Genomic DNA, 20,291 nt, shown 5'->3' on the forward strand with positions numbered 1-20,291 from the left:
GAAAATGTGTGGAAGAATATACCTACTAATATTTCAAAGCTCTATTGTATAGTGTGCAGGTGAAAAAATTACTTGTATGCATTCATAAAACACCTGGAGAGTCTCTCCTGAAATTACCTGTTTTTGTACAGCACATACTCATATTTCTGTGGCCGGCGTGTCAAAACATGTTTAGTACTGTTTTTAGCTAAGTTTGTATCAAGTTCATAATTAATAGTTTCAGTATATTTTGCATATTATGTATTTATGTATGTATGTATGTATGTATAAGATGCAGAGAGTCAAACATGTGCTGCTTCTAAGTCAATGTTCTAAGTGAGAGATGCACAGCAATAAATAACAGCTTCAAATAATAGAAACAATCACTCAATGCTGATGTCATACATATCCACACACTTCAACATAATCTGCAATACTGTGAAAATTGTGTACGTGTTCATAAAATAGTATACAATCCCACTGTGTCTTGACTTCTGAATAAATACCGTAAAAACGACATCGGTAAGGATAGGATAGGCAATTTTCAAAACACATGAACACAAACAGCAGGGAGCAAACAAAAGTGTCATAAAAGACGGGGTTAAACCTCATGTCTCAAAGCACATATCATTACAATAATAATGAACATAAACAACTTAAAGAGCACTGACCTGTACCGCCTGACTGCTGCAGATTCATTTCAGCGTTGATAGTGTTGCCATTGAAACGCATAAATTCGAGTCACGGGTTTCCATCTCTTATAAATTACAGTAGTTATGGCGTGAACGCAGCATAAGGTCGTTGTTTTGGATCTGGAGGAACTGTAAAAGGTGGCTGCTGTTTCAACCAGCATAACAACAAAAAAATGTTTCTGGAACAAATCGCCTACCCTGCCTTTAAGTGGGTTTGTGGTCGTTCACTGATGTCCCAAATGTTCTTGTTCAAAATCCAGAAGGCGCAGAAACCAAGTAGTGGTTTACTTCACCTATTGCCCATGAACAAAACACTTTACCCATGTTCCTCCAGGGGACCACCTGAGGGAACGATAGGTGGTAGTTTCAACCTGTAAAAAAACTAATTGTACAAAAATTAATTTTGCTTAAACGGTGGGTAAAAAAAAAATAGTTTCTTTAAAAATTCTAATATACATTTTTAGTAATTTTTACAGTATATTTTTACTCTACAATGTAAATAGATCTGATACAGTTTTTTACATTTAGCTCATAAATATACAATTATTACTGGAACAGTTTCCTCCATTTTACTTTGGTAAGTAACCACCCTTTTCCACAAGAAGATACCACCTGATCTTACCGATATGTACAGTGACGGACCACAGTTCGTTTTGTTTTATGGCTAAATCTGAAATCGATACAACAAACAATGAATGTTCCAGTTCTTCAGTCACTATGCTAACCATCCATTAAACACACTCCAGATGGAGGGACTACAAAAGGGATGCAAAACGCGTGACAAGATACTAAAAAAAAAAAAAAACCGTTGGTACAAATGAGGAGTGTCTTTTCATTGTGCTGTTTCAGGTGTGTTGTGTAACTTCTGGAGTTTTGTATGAAGATGGTACGAAGAGAAACTTCCTTTCTGGTTATGAAAGCAGTGAATGGGCAACACAATGTTCCAACAAGCTCTCAAGATATCGAATTTCATTTAAACCTGAAGGGCTTTATACACACACACACACACATACACACACACACACACACACACACATACAGGAAGATCAAACCTCTGTCTTTCTTCTTTTCCTCCAGCCTACTTGCGTCTCTCATTTTCCATCTGGCTCTGTCGAAATTGCAGCACTCATGCAGTTCCTTCACCAACCACGTTAGGGCGCCCCATTTCGCACAAATTCACCCAACAGTAGCACGACTATCCACGCCGGGGCTAGTTGACACAAGGGCTCAGTTAAACACAAACATCATGTATTTTCTCTAGCGCTGATTTTGTATGTTGGTTGCAAACATCAAATAGAGACACAATATTTTCTTAAATTAAAATATTATAATGAATAAAAAACTCAAATTAACACAATAACACCACATTGGATAAATTAAGGCAAATGACAAGCCTGGAAATCCAGACCCAAATCTCTCGCAAGAACTCTGGATTTCCAGGGTAGCAACTGACCACAATATAATATAATATATTTTTTATTTGTTGTTTTGTATTTCATAATTTATTATAAAATTTTTGCTTAACCTATAATCTTAAAAAAGGTTATTTTTTGGCATCAGTGGTTCCATGAAGATCCTTTAACATCCATAAAACCTTTCCATTGCATAAAAGGTTCTATAGAGGAAACATTTTTGGTTTCTTTGGTCCTTTATGTTGTCACAATATAAGCTGCCATTAAACAACATGGCTTGTTGTCACAATAGGTCAATATGTTTTCAGTTCACTGTATCCTTAGGCAATAGAGACTTTAAGGTAAATAAACACACCATGAGAAATTTTCACTTGAGTAAAAATGGTAACAACTAGCCTTGGACTTTTTTTTTAGTGTCCTACACCTTCTCCCTAAAGCTGAATTCAGCAAGTTAAATGTATGTGTTGGTTTCTATCACGGCAGTCAGTGGGTGGAGAGTTTTGACGGAGTGATTCAAGGCCATGAAATGAAAAGCTGAGAGCTCAGATGGTCTCTCTCAGTATGTATTTTCCAAGGCTTAACTCACTCTGATGTGGTCTTGTTAACGTTACTGCAGCGCCAGCAAGGTTTTATATGGGTTTATGATATTAATTAATGTCAAAGCACAAGGTCATAAGACCGCCGTTAGGTAAAGTAGAAACTATTAAGTGCTTACTGATGTCGGTAAAGCTCTGACAGATATAAAATAGCATAGGCCTGTATAAACACACGTACAAGCCAAAAACGTCACACAAAAGTACTCTAACAAACACCCACTCATAAAGTGTGCACAGTACAGTGGTGGAGATCCATTACTCACTGCTAAATTAAAGCGATCTGCGATCATGCACATACTCGTTTCACATGTGAGTGTGTTTAAGGGTGCAATTTGAGGAGAGTCAGTTCCAGTTTATTCCTACAGAAACACAGGATCCCTAAGTACAAAGAACAAAAATGAATCTGCCATCTGTCTCCAGTGTTCAGGCATCTCATCCGATATCCTGATGATTTGAGAATGCATGAGGACATTCCATTTAAACCATTCATCTGTCATCACCCACTCCACCCACTGAAGGATACTGAATAACTACTGTTATCTCCAGTCTAACACCCTAAGCTCTCCTCTGAGCTCCTTAAAACACTCTCTCCACTTAAAAATGATTTGTTAGAGGGGAAAAGAAAACTTGAGTCAAACTCCTCAGTAGATGTACATAGTCCAGTCCTTAATGGAAATCTTATCAATCCAACATCAGATCGATTACCTACAATTATTCCAAGGCTATTTTGCTATCCAACTGCCTGGCAACCACTAAAAAACACTTTAGCTTTGGCAACACTTAGCAATAAGAGTATGCAAACAACTGCTTAGCAAAAAAAAAAATTGTAACAAAAGAACACCATAGCAATGCCCTAGTAACTGCCCAACGACACCCTACCACTCAAAACACTAGTAACATCTTAGTAACCCCTTCAGAACATCATTGCAACTATAGCAGAGCTATATGAAGCAACTAAAATTTGTTTTTCTGTGATTTTGCCAAGGCAGGTTCCTGGTTCAACATAATTAGTTGATCCTGGAACAACATTCCTCTCTGAACATTTAGTCCTAAGCATATCCCATACCCATAAACTAACCCTACCCATAACTAATCCTTGAAATCAGAAGGGAAATTATGAATAACACTGATGTAGAAGCACCTAACCCTGGTTGTAAGCCTAAACTTGACATAAACTTTAAACTTGTCCCTCAGATCTGATTGGTCGATTGGAATGTTGTTCTAGGATCAACAAAAATGTTGATTCAGGAACATGTTGCACTTGGTTCACCGTCAGTCAATGGTGTTCATGTAGCATGATGCTAATGGCAATGTCAAGGGTTCAATTCATGGACTGAAAAAAAGTGTATAGCTTGATTGCAAATTGCTTTGAAAAAAAGTCTGCTATCTACTATAACTCACTATCATCAATTTGTTATGTGGTGATTGTACATAAAGAGAGGAAAAACAAATCAAATGCACATAACAGGCTATATGAAATGACACAGGCGCTAAATCATGAATGCAATGTGTCAGGATTTTGCATTAGGCTTTTACATTGAGGATAAACATTAGAAAGGCATGTGGCCAGTTGGGTAACGTTTCAAGGTTGCAGTAGCATTTGTTTGGCACCATGTGTAGCTTAGGAAGGCGACTGTGAAGTGTGAGAGAGTGTTTCGGGTTCTGTGCGTGTGTGGTCTCGGGCTCTCTCGGCTTTTGTAGCTTTCTCTGTTTATTCATGGCTCCTCAAACACATGCAGGAGACAGCTGTTACGCCCAACCTCCATGCAGGCCTCACAAGCCTGGGGCTGGATTTACACACACCAGCCAGATAGGTGTCACTGCATCAGGGGTGAAGTGTGAGGATTTGTGGGAGCTGTCACAACAAAACTTTTTACTGTTAACTGCAGTATGGAAGATGATAGATAGATGTATTTGTGCTTTCGGAGCATGGAGTGAATTAAAAAAGTACAGTTATGTTTGGAATATTCCATCAAAACAGTCTTGAATTTTTCCTTCTTTGATTAAAACGGCCTTTAATCAATTCAAAAGTCTCTTTTTTTTAGTGGAAGGGAGGAAATTTAAGAGACACTATCACTACTTTATTACCTTGTGCAACTATCTGGAATCTTATAAAACACTGGCTTTTTTCCTATTGAGAATATTTTCCTCTTACCCTCCTCCCCATCCCGCTCTGCTCTTTATTTCCTGTCTTCCTCTCCTCCCTGCTCCATGTGAGATTGAGTCTTCAAACAATAAATCCCTCTGCCTGCTCATTTAATCTGCATATCACTCTTCCATTGACCATTATCAACAAAATAGCCACCCATACTTAGCATGCAAATTATCTAGTTATTTGGAGAAAGAGAGAGAAAGAGTGAGGCCCAGTGGGGGGTCTGCTGGAGGAGTGTGGGTTTCCTTTAACATAATGGGATTTCAACAGGGGGAAGGGGGCTATTGTCTTTTGGCAGCTCATTGAAACCCTTCAATTTTTTGGTTTTGTTGATAAGGTAAACCTGTTAAACTGACAACTTTTGTCTCCAAAATGCTTTGAGCACATGCTACTTTCAAGCAATTGTTCACACTGCAAAACCACCTCTGACAACAGTTTAGTTGAGCACACCGGACATGTTTTAACAGTCAGAACTCGGAAGAAAGCTAAAAGGAATGTTCCAGGTTCAAAACAAGATAAGCTGTATCTATTGATCAAGGCATTCAAGCAGAAATTAACAGCTTATGCAGAATTCTTTTGTACAATTTTTTTTTAAGCTGTACAGGTTGTTCTAGGAGTTATTCATCATAAAACTAAAGATTTTACGTGATATTGACACTTTATATAACAATAAAGACAAATTACTGCCTCAGTCTGAACCTTAAATGAACCTTAACTGAAACCAAACTTTTAAAGTGCAAACGCACTTATTCAGTTCATGTTTCTGAGCATTAATTTTTTTAAGGAAATTAATACTTTATTCAGCAATGATGCAGTAAATTGATCAAGAGTGACAGTAAAGATGTTTAAAATTGTTTAAAAAATTATTTCAAATGCTGTTCTTTTGAACTTTCAGAGAATCCTAAAAAAAATGTATGACCGTTCCCACAAAAATATTAAGCAGCACAAGTATTTTTTAACAGTTTGCCATAGTAAGTTTAAAAAAGAGCCAATGTTTCCACCAAATCAGCATATTTGAATGATTTCTGAAGGATCATGTAGTAATGATGCTGAAAAAAATCAGATTTCATTTTAAAATATAATATACTAGAAAACACATATTTTAAATGGACAACCTTTCACAATATGATTGTTTGCTGTATTTTAATCAAATAAATGGCCTTGGTGAGCATAAGAGACTTCTTCTAAAAACAATAAAGAAAAATATAGTAGTGTAACTTTGCAGTTTTATCACACTACAGATTAATGTAACGTGTAATGTAATATTCAACTCAATTTTGTCATTAATTTAAATTATATTCTTTGTCGAAGTGTGTGCATTCAAAAACAATTTAAACTGAACTGTATATAGTCCAACACTTTGTTACACAATCAGCATCTGATGTCTTCTGTCTTTCCACATGTTACATCAGCAAAGCAACGCTGCCCCATCCTCCAGTTCTCCTTTAGTCTGACCCATCAAGAATTCGGCTGTGTAGTTTGATATAGTATAGTTTACATTACATGGAAGTAGGGCAGCACATGGGGGACCAGGCCAGTCACGGCCACCACGAGGTACATCAAATGCACTGGAGGTATTAGGCAGGATTTTCCTGCTATATTAAGAACACAGACACAGGGCTCAGAGGAATGACACAAGAGAGGCTCAAACGTCACTTTTAGTGTCTCAGTTCTTGCAAACATTACATGAATAAAATGAGAGAATGTGAAAATGTGAGGGTTTTGACAGAATGATCAAGAAATTCTCATTGAGGAGACTGTTGCCTGGTTTTTGTAAGCTGCACTTTGTCCCAGATGGAATGTCAAAATATGTATTTTAGAGAAAGAAAGAAAGAAAGAAAGAAAGAAAGAAAGAAAGAAAGAAAGAAAGAAAGAAAGAAAGAAAGAAAGAAAGAAAGAAAGAAAGAGCAGATAAATATGTGCTAATACTGAATGGGAAAGACTGGAAGTTCAGCAAGAAGTACCAATACAAGATGCCAGCATTTGCTCCTTTTAGATAAAGGCGTCTTCTAAATGCATAAATGTAACACATTTTTATGGCATCCAATTTAATATGGCATAACCCATATATAAATATAATAAGCAGTTAAAAAAATTAAAAAAAAAAAAAAAAAAATTTTGGTCAAACAAATCTTTCAAAAAAATTTTAAGTAAATTGAAGTAAAAATGAATCCAGACTCTGAATGAGGCTCAGAAATTAAACAGGACGCAGCAAAAATGCCACTGAAAATGCCATAAAAAATTTTTTTTTTAAATTAGGGGCAAATATTTTTTTTCTATTTTGAATCATTTTATATAGGCTATATTATTTAATTTGTTATAATATTTGTTATTTATTAATTTGGCCTTGAAAATCATCTCCAAGGGGAAATATAGGTTATATATATATATATATATATATATATATATATATATATATATATATATATTTTTTTTTTTTTTTTATAGACAATTTATTTCCAAAACTAATTGAGCCATAATGTTTTGAAATAAAAATAATTACGCATAGTATGTTTTATTTGCTTTAAAAAAAATGTGTCAGCATGCATAAGGTAAAAAAAAAATGCCCCTGAAAATGAACTCCAGGGTGAAAATATTACCTCTTAATAATAAAAAAAAAAAAAAAAAAAAAAAAAAAAAAAAAAAAAAAAAAAAAAAACCTGCTCTGACACTGCTCTGAATCCATTAGACTGCATCTAAGCACTAAGTAATCTGTGGTCAGTTTCAGGCCAACTGGAGCGCTACTCTTTCCTGCATTCCTTCTTGCACTCACCCCTCCTGATTCAGATATTTAACACAACCACCCATTTAGAATGAACCTTCCCTGCGTTCGGTCAGCAGAGAGCCGTTGATGAGGTGTATCAGCAGCAGGAGTGTGTAAATGTACTTTTCCTCCATTTGAGAGAAGATTCCCATTTGAGACCAGACCAAGTCAAATGTATACCAACCCATTAGCGGTGCTGTACACTACACAGACACAATGTTGCATGTGGTGTTTTTCCTAGCGGAGCTGCTTGGGTATTAGTGTTTGACTTTCCTGGTCTGTTTTCACTCGGACTCATGCACCACAAGCAAGGAAATTAATGAAAGGACTTAACAATGACTGAAAAGCACCCCAGAAACAGCTGCACATTATGAAACACTTATTAGTATCTTTTGTTAATAAGTGAGTATCTGTCACAGGCACACACTGAACTATTATTCTGATGAACATTTTTCCCCATTTTAGTTATTGCTTATTGCTGTTACCATATTGCTGTACAGCAATGAAAGCTGGGATTATTGAGGATCTGGGGCCTGTACCATGAAGGTAGCTTAACAAACTCGGGGTTACAGGATTAGTTTTGAGTTGACAAAACCAAACCGATGCAATCAGGCTTTATTGGTACCATGATGCAGCTCATCAACTTTCTCTGTCAACTCAGGCTTTGATCCTTAAGCTATGATTACTCCACGCGCGCGTGCACATAAAAGAGTGACGTCGACACTGAACAACCAATCGCGGGTAAAGCTAGAGCAATATATTTTTCCGCGGAGGAGCAAGAGATAATCATTCATAATTACGATTAATTTAAATATGTATTTCAAGCTCGAAACAATACGGTCTCTGCTGCCAAAGCAAGAGAAGACTGTTGGAGAAAGATTGCTGATTGTTAATGTGTAAGTTAAACAAATACATTCTATATTTATGTAAAATGATGTATGTATATATGTATGTGTAGCCTATATGTGTAATATAGCCAATAGCCTATTTTTGTAATATATAAAAAATGTGCATGTATGTAGGCTACTAAGAAAGATTAACATTCATTGATTTTTAGATTTTTAGATGCAACCCCAACTCCAAATGTTCTTGGCAGCAGATAAAGACAAAATATAAAAATATAATTCAAAGTGGTTATTTCAAGGAGTTAATTCAAAGAGTATTTACCACAACCTTTTATTACTTTTGTGAACATTTTATCACACTTGTTTGCAGCAAACAGAAATAAAGAATTAAATTCAGAAAACCAGAATACACTGGCGGAGGAGTTGGCTCTGAGTAGGCAATAAGGGACGGCCGATTATGGATGGGATTACAGGTGCTGTACAATCTGACCCTGGTGCTGGCTCCTCTAAGCAAGTAACACTGGGTACGTGTGCAATACATTACTACTTTTTTTTTAAGTTTTAAATATGGCTGACTGTATGTTCTGCAGGGAAATACAGTGTCCCTGTTGAAGCTAGCACACATTCACACACACAGACACAGACACACAGACACAGTCTCCCACACAGAGGTCAGTATGCAGCAGACAGAACACCAAACATAACCTGCTTTACAACAGTTATGCTTTACAGTGGCCTACTTTTATTTATTAGGGTGAAGCAAATGATGAAGACACTCTGTCTGTGTGTTCTCAGACAGTTGCTGATGTGAATGCACTGGGCTTTTTATTATGGCAAACATTTGAATGTGTGGCATAAAAAAGGGACTGGCCCTTACACATCTCTTTTGTAGGATTTTTCACAACCTGACCCAGAAACTGAGGCCTCTACCTCAATGGGCTTCAGAAGAAATGTGTAAGGATTTAAAACCCTTGACATAAATTACAGTCAGTCCTGTGTTTGTAGGAAGTCAAGGAACTTTTTGTGATTTTGATGAGCCTCCAGAAAACTTGTAATGATCATGTTTGTGGTGGAATTATGTTTCAGGTGGAAACAGACTCAGTCAGGGCCCTGTACAAAAGGAGTCTTGAACTAGACTGCACACTAAAGGAGTCTTGAACTAGACTGCACACTAAAAGAGTCTCAAGCTAGACTGCACACTAAAGGAGACTTGAACTAGACTGCACACTAAAGGAGCTGACTGTGAGCTGAGGAGGCTCCAAACAAAATCAAACAGCTGGATAAAACTGATCTATATATATATATATATATATATATATATATATATATATATCTATCTCTATCTATATCTTATTTAACCAAGTAACACTTTAGTATGAATATTTATTAATGCAACTTTATCTTGCTCTCTTTCTCTCTCCCATCCCACAAAACCAATAAAACAGTTTGAGACATATCTGCAGTTTCAATGTGCTTTTATTAAGTGTAATATTGTATGGTGATTGCATCTACATCTGCACCAGCTGGGTGGTCAAGTGTGATCGGGTCAGTTTCATCGGGGAGAAGCTGGTTTTGTGTTGTTTCTCGCTCTTTCTACTGGTGGCTATATTGTGCAGAATGGCACATACAGCCACTATCTGTGATGCCCGCTCTGGTGACTCTGAAGCGCCGAACACAGTTGAAATGTGCCTTTAGGATGCCAAAGGTCATCTCTATCTTCACTCTGGTTTTACTGAGGGCCACACTGAAGCGGTGCTGTGGCCCTGTCTGAGGGTCATGATAGGGGGTCATTGTGTAGGTTTTTCTATCTCAGTTCAAATTAACAGTGTTTTGTACTGTACCAAATTTAACTTGCTTTCCTCAAAGCGCTGACACAACACAGACTCAAGGAAAATTTGTAAGACAAGCACTGGAGCCAGGCCATTTGGCATCCAAACTTGATCATATGTTCATGACCACAAGTCATCTGCAGATGAAATGTTTAGTAGATCATTGTTATATCTGTTAATGTTACTATTAATTTAAAGATTCATCTCACAGAAAATAATCATCTCACATATTCACATCATCTCTACCTGAACATTAAGGCTGTGATAGGACTTCCTATTAACATAATCTGCCTCATGTTCCCCTAGAGCAGTGGAGATTGGAGCAATAGACTGCATACATGTTGCAATGACTTGGGAATCCTATCATAAGATTATCAGAAGAATAATAAAAAAGATTCAAAATAATTCTTAACATGTATTATATTGTATAGTACATTTGTGAAATTTGCTTTTTGAGAAAAAAAAAAGTGTTCATGTGATGTCACCCTATCAATATATATTACCGGCAATTTTATAAAAGCCCTCTTTTATGGACATGGTCGATAAATGTCCGGGGAACACTATTAATGAAGCTTTTCATGTACTCCTGCAGAGCGAGGACCATCTTGCGAATGGTTCGACAAACATATGTTTTCCCCTAGCTTCTGTGCGTCACCCGCCGTGCAAGAATGTACCACTTGCACACACACAATAAAAAAAAAAACGCAACGCATTACGCAATACAATTTGCGGTACAGTAAGTGCATGAATTCGACGTGTTAAATTCTTTATGTGAGGCTCAAGAAGTTCGCAAAGATAAGACATTCCTTCCGCGGAAAATCTGTATCTTTCATACAAGTAACTATCAGTTAAGGCAAGGGGATTTTGTCTGGCTAAAAACTCTTTCTCTACGAAGTGCTCGTCAAACAATTTGCGCTGAGATGTCCACCGGATTTGGAAGAAAAGGTGAAGTCATTGCAACAGACACTGGGAATAAGTTACGTCACCTATAATGTTTCTTTGCTCTCAGCTGATTGGTCAAACTTCGGTCTGAGATCTTGAATCCAGAACATAACCTGCCCCAGAGCAGGTTAGCCGTGCAGCGTAAGATACCATGGTAACGAACACCGATTAAAGCCGAGCTACTTTCATAGTACCTAAAACCCAGGGTTGGCGGAAACTAAGCTGAAACATAGCTGGCTAGCCACCTAATCCGGCTTCATGGTACAGGCCCCAGGTCAGGTGAGTTAAGTTAATGAGCAGCTTAATTCAGATAACATTCTTAAATGGCAATCATGTGATAATTTGATCTTTAAGTGACTTTTCCATGACCTCTTTTCTAAACAATCTGACTTTTGTACCCAATTAACAGATGCTAAAAAACAGACAAAAAATTGCACACACTTTAAAAAAAAATATTCTATTAAATTCACCCTAAAATGTAAATTTCATTAACTGATATAATGTTACTACACCAATCTTGGACTAACAAAATCAGCTTTTCTCTTTAAAATGTACTGATAACCACCATAAAAATAATTAATAGGTGGCAAAACAGAAAGTTCAAGGTGAAACATGGCCAATATCCATAGTAGATGCGCAGGGTCATACAAACAAAGACAAAACACCATCTCATGACACTAAAATAATGGAAAAATTAAAGGGGCTATATATAAGAATTTACATGTATTAATTGCTTTTTATTGCCAATATGTGACCCTGGACCACAAAACCAGTCACATGGGTCAATTTTTTGAAACTGAGATTTATACATCATCTGAAAGCTGAATAAATATTAGTTTTCCATTGATGTACAGTATTTGGCTGAGATACAACTATTTGAAAATCTGGAATCTGAGGGTTCAAAAAAATCTAAACATTCAGAAAATCGCCTTTAAAGTTCTCCATTTATATTCCCGACTGTGCTGCATTCACTCACAAAAATAAATGTTTTAAATATTTACGGTAGGAAATTTACAAAATATATTCATGGAGCATGATCTTTACTTAATATCCTAATGATTTTTGGCATAAAAGAAAAAGCGATAATTTTGACCCATACAATGTATTATTGGCTATTGCCACAAATATACCCGTGCGACTTGTTGTGACTGGTTTTGTGATCCAGGGTCACATATGTGAACAGCTTGCAACGAAACTTTAAAAACAAGACCTTTCTCGATTTCAGTTGTCTACAAAAGCCTTGTAGACTGTGTACATTTCGTCATCATTTACTCACCCACAAGTTGTTCCAAACCTGTATGAGTTTCACAAAAGAAGATATATTGGTAATCAGAGTTGACAGTCGCCATAGAATTTTTTTATGGAAGTCAATGGGTGCCGTCAATTGTCTGGTTACCAACATTCTTCAATATATCTCCTTTTGTGTTCGACAGAAGGGAGAAACTCAAACAGGTTTGGAACAACTTGAGGGTGAGTAAATGATGAATGTTTTGGTGAACTATCCCTTTAATGTAAGGGCCGTTTCACACTAAATACATAAGCGTAAAAAAGCATAATACGTAAGTGGCGCGTGAGCAGCATGTGTCTATTGTGCTTTCACACTGGCAGCATTTAGTGTACAAGATGCTCTGAATCACTAAATCTCTATACTGTGAAACAGGAGTTACTCTACACCGCAGTTTTTATCCTCGGCATGAGAAACAATTGGATTCTAACCGATTCAAGTTAGATTTGCCCTTTGGTAAAGATATTTTTTATTTTACCATTCATTAAATTGAATTAGTTGTTATTTTAGGCTAAACAGATGTGAATTGCGTGAAGTGTCTCACCTCTCTCACACACCAAAAGAAAACCAAATGCTTCTTTGGCACCATGAAAGCCACAATACAGTGTTAGGAACGACAAATTGTTGTCAGAGTGTGTGTGTGAGAGAGGAAAGAATGGAGAAAGAAAGGAGATAAACATTGAAGTAATTAGGTGTTAGATTTAGATGCATTATCTGAGTGGGATATTGATATGTCTTTCTTATGGTCTGGTGAAAGATCAAAAGCTCTTCTTCACTTCAATATATTCTTAAAGACTACAAGTGTCATATTTTGATAAAAAATCTGCAGAAAAGCATTTGAAACAGTACAGACTGCTCTACTCTCACATAATCAGTTTTCTTTGAGGGACTTTCTTTCAGATGTGAGTCCAGAGTGCTCCTAAAAAAATCAATGAATCAGTTTTAAGGGATATTGAATACTGTGTATTTGTGTCATTAATTCACGAGAATGCAACGAGATAAGGAACGCTGACAGATTGATAAAATACTTGTAATAGACATTAACTCCAAACATCTTTCTGCCAGAAATGTTGATAAGCAAAAAAGAACATAATGATAAACTTTAGAATCATTGATCAGGTTTATTTAAACTCTGATAAAGGATGATTGCTATCAGATTTGTCAAGCACACATTCATGGAGAAATGGAAAAACTATTTGAAGCATGTCTGAAAAATGCTTTGAATAATACTGTCTCAAAAGCATCTGTTATATGCCTTGCTTTTGGCTTAGACAGAAATAGGGGTTAAAAAAAAGAATATTGTAGTGTGTCACCATATGCTTTTGTGAGTTTTGTCCTGGTTTGGTTTCATCATCATATATTTCTGGCTGTATAAATCTCCAAAGCTCACATACCATCGAGATTTATAAACAACTCTAAGATATAAACATCCCCATAAATACGGCCATTACAGCAGGAGCATGTCATTGCTTTGGCCTATGGCTTTCAACCCGTCCTTGGCCAGCGTTTTCTCATAACAGATTTCTCAGTTATCATAAATACACATGCACAGGCTTTCTGCCCATTTTCAGGTTACAAATCACCAAACTTAACATTTTCACAAGTTGAATGTCCTCTTATATTTGTTTGAGATTAATAATTCAGTCCGGCTCCCACTTCATCACCAAATGGCTTTATGATGTATGTGGCAGAAATCACATTCAGTTGAGGAGTCACCGCTATAAATCTATTATTTAACAACACAAGCATCTATTTCTAAAGTTCTTGCACCAGAATCCCAGATCGCTAAAAAAAAAAAAAAAAAAAAACCTGTCCCATTTAAATGTGGCCAATTTTTGAAGACATTTTAAATCACCTAAGCAAAAAAGTTTTGACTTTGAACCGAAGCATTATAACACTCATTTCACTTCGTCAGAGACATACCTACATATTCATACATTTAAAATAAATGAAAGGAAATTCATTTAGGTGAGGAAGACACTGTAATCCCAGTACCCCACCTTTTTTCTGAAATATTCCTTCCGATCCAATAAGGAACGTTTCGTTATGAAAAACACATCTTCCCATTGGTCGGAAGGTATGACGGTTTCAAGGCGCCCAGCGGAGAGGTGCTAGGGGCCTTGAATGAAGGGCCGCTTGAAACCGTTTTATCATTACTGTGTGGAGCAATGTGGAGTCAGCGTATCAACTTTACAGAGATAGAGCTGCAGATTCAACAGGAGTGGCGGAGAAAGTTTCTTACATTGTTTTAAGGGAGAGGAGGGCCGAGCGTAAAAGGAGGCAGATGTTTGGGAATTCTAATGATGAAATATGTGGATGAGTCTCGAAAAAGGGGTCATGAATACCTGAACGCAAGACTGGAGGATAGTTTGTGACTCGCCTTGTACGAGTGATCGGTCACGTCTGGAGGAATATCACATTGTTGCACAAGTTTCGCGGAACACCTAAATTCCAGTAAGTTTACATTTGTTTGTGTTCGGTTTCCATGCGGTAATAGATTAAGTTTGAGTCTCTTTTTAGGGCTTTATCTGTGTAGATATACATCTTACGACTTAGTCTTAGTCAGTGAAACATTCCTTTGTTTAAAAGTTTCCCCAAAACTTGTTTTCACACTTTTTCATTAAACGTATTACTGCTATACGTTTTATGTTTGGTATTATTTTATTGCTACTAAGAAATTCAATAGTGACTTTTGAAATGGTTAATATTAATTGTTCGTTAGAGACACTTTTTCCAGTAATTAATAGTGTTTATCTAGTTATTCACTAATAATCACGGCATACTAGTAGTTTTTAATTTGCTACTAGTTACGAACCCCATACTCGCGTTGTAACTTTTCCATTGTTACTGGTAACAAATTGCAGATTTTGCTACTGAATTCTAGGGGGTGGTCTTTAATGTAACTAGTAGCCTAACTTTTTTTTTCTCACTAGTTACACTAGCTCAGTAGTTAGTTGTTTAATATGTAATGACTAGTCAGAATGGCTACTTTTTATAGTTACAATAATACATTTTACTAGTAAGATGGGTGTTACTCACGGTGTTACTAGAAACCTAATATTCTGAGAAAACTGAGACTAGATACTAATAAATTTGAATAGTTAAGCATTAAAGATTAAGTACTAGTATAACCTTATGAATAGTCAATAGTAAAGTTAAAATGGGTACTAGCAACAAATACAATGCATTGTAGTCAGAAGTGAATGGTTGCAATGTAAACCCCCTCAGAATTTCCAATCCATTTGCTTCCAGTAACAATGTAGAGTAGTTTCTGCTATTTGGTTAACAATGAACTGAATAGATCATTTAGAAAAGTATGCATATTCAATGATTTGTTACTAGTGAAATTGTTAAAGATAGTAGTCACTATTGGATTTCTTAACATCAGTTAAAATAACTACTAGAAACATAAAAATAGGTACTAGTTATTTGTGAGGAATAAATGTTAAAATGGTTTTCCATTTTCTGTGTTTTCCAGACGACAATCATGGCGGTATGCAACATGTTCATCACAACATTTCTGCTTGGACTGTGTTCAGCCCAGTATCACGGAGAGAAGGGTATATCCACCCCAGATCACGGGTTCTGCCAGCCCATATCTATCCCCCTGTGTACAGACATTCAGTATAACCAAACTATCATGCCAAACCTCCTGGGACACACCAACCAGGAGGATGCAGGACTGGAGGTGCACCAGTTCTACCCCCTGGTCAAAGTTCAATGTTCTCAAGATTTGAAGTTTTTCCTCTGTTCCATGTACGCGCCAGTGTGTACAGTTCTAGAACAGGCAATTCCACCCTGTCGTTCCTTGTGTGAGCGTGCAAGACAAGGATGCGAGGCCCTCATGAACAAGTTCGGCTTCCAGTGGCCCGAACGACTCCGCTGTGAGAACTTTCCCGTGCATGGAGCCGGAGAGATCTGTGTGGGACAGAACAAATCAGACCCCGACATCCCGACGACAGACCCCACGCCACACATACCAGACCCCTTCACTCCACGTGTGCATTTGTCACGCCAAAGTCAGGCTTTCTCTTGCCCTCTTCAACTCACAGTCCCTACCTACCTCAATTACCAGTTTTTGGGGGCGAAAAACTGTGGCGCCCCTTGCGAGCACAAACAACCCCATGGGCTGATGTACTTCAAGGAGGAAGAGGTCCGATTCGGTCGGCTCTGGGTGGGAATCTGGTCTATCCTGTGCTGTGTGAGTACCCTGTTCACGGTCCTCACTTACCTTGTGGATATGCGCCGGTTCCGTTACCCGGAACGCCCCATCATCTTCCTCTCTGGGTGTTACTTCATGGTGGCAGTGGCTTATGCAGCCGGGTTTTTGCTGGAGGACAAGGTGGTCTGCATTGACAAGTTCAAGGATGATGCTTATAGGACTGTGGCACAAGGAACTAAAAAGGAGGGCTGCACCATTCTCTTCATGATCCTGTATTTCTTTGGGATGGCCAGTTCAATCTGGTGGGTGATCCTGTCTCTCACCTGGTTCCTTTCTGCTGGAATGAAATGGGGCCATGAAGCTATCGAAGCCAACTCTCAATATTTCCACCTGGCAGCATGGGCCGTCCCCGCTGTGAAGACCATCACTATCCTCGCCTTGGGACAAGTGGATGGTGACCTGCTGACCGGCGTATGTTACGTGGGCATCTACAACGTTGACGCCCTACGTGGATTCGTCCTCGCCCCCCTCTTCGTTTACCTCTTCATCGGAACGTCTTTCCTTCTAGCTGGATTTGTCTCATTGTTCCGCATCCGTACCATTATGAAGCACGACGGCACCAAGACTGAAAAACTGGAGAAGTTGATGGTACGCATTGGCGTTTTCAGCGTCCTCTACACCGTTCCGGCTACCATCGTCATTGCATGTTACTTCTACGAACAGGCATTCCGTGAGCAGTGGGAAAAAACCTGGCACATGCAGACATGCAAGCGCTTTGCCGTGCCGTGCCCGGCCAACAACTTTGCGCCCATGACGCCTGATTTCACTGTGTTCATGATCAAGTACCTCATGACTATGATTGTAGGAATCACATCAGGATTCTGGATATGGTCTGGAAAAACTCTACAGTCGTGGCGAAGGTTTTACAAAAGGCTGGGCAACAACCAAGGGGAGACAACAGTGTGAACTGAACTTTGTGGACTGCATGTGAGAAATACAGGTCAATATTGAAAGGAAACGTGAACTGCGATCAGGTCACACATAGTATGTTGAACCATGCTGATGGTAAAAGACACTGTTGTGTGAGCCCAGCATGATTCTTTTCTCATTTAAAGCGACATATATAAAGTGCCCAGACTTTGCCAACACTTTTGAAAGCACAACTCCAAAGAAACATGCATTTCTCCAATGGACTAAATTTCGAAATGTTTTTAAAACCTTAAGCCTTGGAAACCCTACTAATGATTTTTATGGAAAAGATGGCATAACTCTTATCTTTTATACTGATGTGGGAACTTTAATGCTGACTTGTTATCAGTTTACGCCGCGATTTCTTCCCCCGACGGCGGCCAGAAATGTCTGCAATTTAGTCTTGTGCCTTGCAGTACTGATCAATTCCTGTTGTTGAATGAATGTCTCTTTTGTTTTGTTTTTTGTTTATTTACCACATTTTGGGTCATTTGCTCATAGATTACATATTTTAGTATCTGGTTGCACATGGCCATTTATTTAGATTTTAGAACTAGTTAAATTTAATGTTCTATGGTCATGAGTTGCTTATTCATCCATGTTGCCATATTAAGTCAGGTCTCATGAAGTAATTTAATATTCCGGCATTTTAAAGGCCTTAGCGGAGTGAAAGTGACTGACAGGATTAAAAATGTTTAGCTAAGAGGTATGTACAGGAGGAAATGTTACCATATTTCATTATTTGTAAATATCACATTTCTGTCAAAAGATGTATGATGTATTTAAGCAGATTACTTTTGTTTAAGGCCTTTTTCAATTTCACTTAATAAAGTGATTAGATTTTTAAAAGCTGCTTTCAATGGCTTGAATTTGTTTGCACAAATGGTGACTTGTCGTTGCCCTGACGACACTTTGATTTTTCTCCCAAAACAGTTGTTAACAAGTAGTTGACTTGTTAAACTGATAGAAGCATAATTTACTACAATAACAGGCCTCAAGTGAGTAGCCCTCCGTGTGTTTCGAGTCCATTAATGGTTTCAGCGTGTAGCTTGAATCAAGGAAAATGACAGAAAATGGGTGAAGAAAAGAATCAAGGGGGTCTTTGATGGTGAAAGAGTAAACATTTCTCTTAAGAAAGAAAAAACCTAAAGTGGCCTACAAAAACAGGATATAATCACGGATGGTGTGAAGTTTGTCACCTTGCCTCTGGGACAACAGGAAGCCCTGAGATGCACCAAAACATAAGATCTCCTCCCTTCTCCAGATGAAACTAGATACCACTTCATTCTTTAGAGTGAGGGAAACGCCCCATCCCACATCCCCATCCCACGTCCCATCCCACGTCCCATCCCACATCCCCATCCCACGTCCCCTTCTCCTGTTTTTTTTTTTTTTTCAGGGGGTTGGGGGATGTTTCTCAGTAACGGCATTTGAAAGGTGATGGGGGTGGGTGGGTTACAGTATCTGTGACAATACAGTAGATACTGCACTAATGAAATAACACAGATTATGATTACAAAACTTCCTCTGTAAAACATATTTTTAATCTGTTATAAACAATAATGTTCATAAAACAATCAAAAAAACTTCACACCAACATTAGATCATGCAGTTGTTTTTCCAGTATGATTATTTGTGTGGGTACATGCACCCCGGTGTCTGATTGGGTGTTGTTGGCACTCGGTGCCTCTGGGGACGTGAAGTGTGTAAAATTCACAGTGTGTGCAGCCAAGAAATGTCCATCCCTTGGATCGACAGTTGGGTTTACAACAGCATAAACTGTCACCATCTGATTTGCTGCCAACACATAAACACACACACTCATACTTCAGGAAACTTGTGTTATATGTTAAAAATATGTTATACGTATGTGTCCCTATACTGATATAATTAACTGATACTGAACTTATGATGCATGCCTTTACATGCTATCAGAGATTTCTTGCCTCCCACAGTCCCACTTCGGAGTCGTGATATTGAGCTTGTCGCTTTCAAGTGCTTTGTTGTCACAAAAAATAGGAATCATGGAGGACGCCCGGTTTACGTATGCCTGTTTCTTGGGGAAAGCCAAAATTTATTGAAATGTTGCGTTTAAAATGTAGCATTTCATTCTTGACAACCATATAAACAACAGTGACTAGATGGTCAGTTTGCAGATGATTTTGAAATTTAGGTCAAATACATGCTTTTTTTCACTGTGTATAAAACAAACAATATGCTTCAAATGGTTATGTAAATATGCACTGACTATAGGACAAGACAAGGTGATGTAGCTGTTCTGAAAGAGACTAATAAATGATACCAGTCACAGCAGCAATCGTTCCCTCCGCCATATTAAAGTTTATGGCATGTCTAACTCGGAAACTTGGGTATCAAAATTATCTCCAATTTTCCCAGTAGTAAATATGACTTGAGAGGGCATTCATGTCCAATTTTCAACTAGGAAACTCGTATTTACGATAATTCCAATAAGATGGCAGCATAAGTCACACTATTAAAATACATTTAACTCAAAGAAAATGTAAAATGTTTCCTTTTACTTTGTCCTGGTGTAACGGACGCAGGCCAGTAAGAGCTGTGAGTGTAAATTTGACCCCGGTTCGAATCCCGCTCGGATCAGGTCGAGTACGTAGGACTGTTTTTTGTTCGCTCATGTTTTGTTGT

At 37.8% G+C, this 20,291-nt stretch overlaps 1 protein-coding gene across 1 annotated transcript; it reads left to right on the plus strand.

Annotated features, from left to right (window-relative positions):
• Positions 1-14,648: 14,648 nt before the first annotated feature.
• fzd7b (frizzled class receptor 7b) lies at positions 14,649-18,472 on the plus strand. The gene is made up of 2 exons (XM_084128250.1): positions 14,649-14,950; positions 15,975-18,472. Exon 2 carries the CDS (start codon positions 15,984-15,986, stop codon positions 17,622-17,624), a length of 1,641 nt encoding a protein of 546 aa, XP_083984376.1. The 5' UTR covers positions 14,649-14,950; positions 15,975-15,983; the 3' UTR covers positions 17,625-18,472.
• Positions 18,473-20,291: the final 1,819 nt, after the last annotated feature.

The sequence above is a fragment of the Abramis brama genome, assembly GCF_963993115.1.
Source record: "Abramis brama genome assembly, chromosome: 11".
Taxonomy (NCBI): Eukaryota; Metazoa; Chordata; class Actinopteri; order Cypriniformes; family Leuciscidae; genus Abramis; species Abramis brama.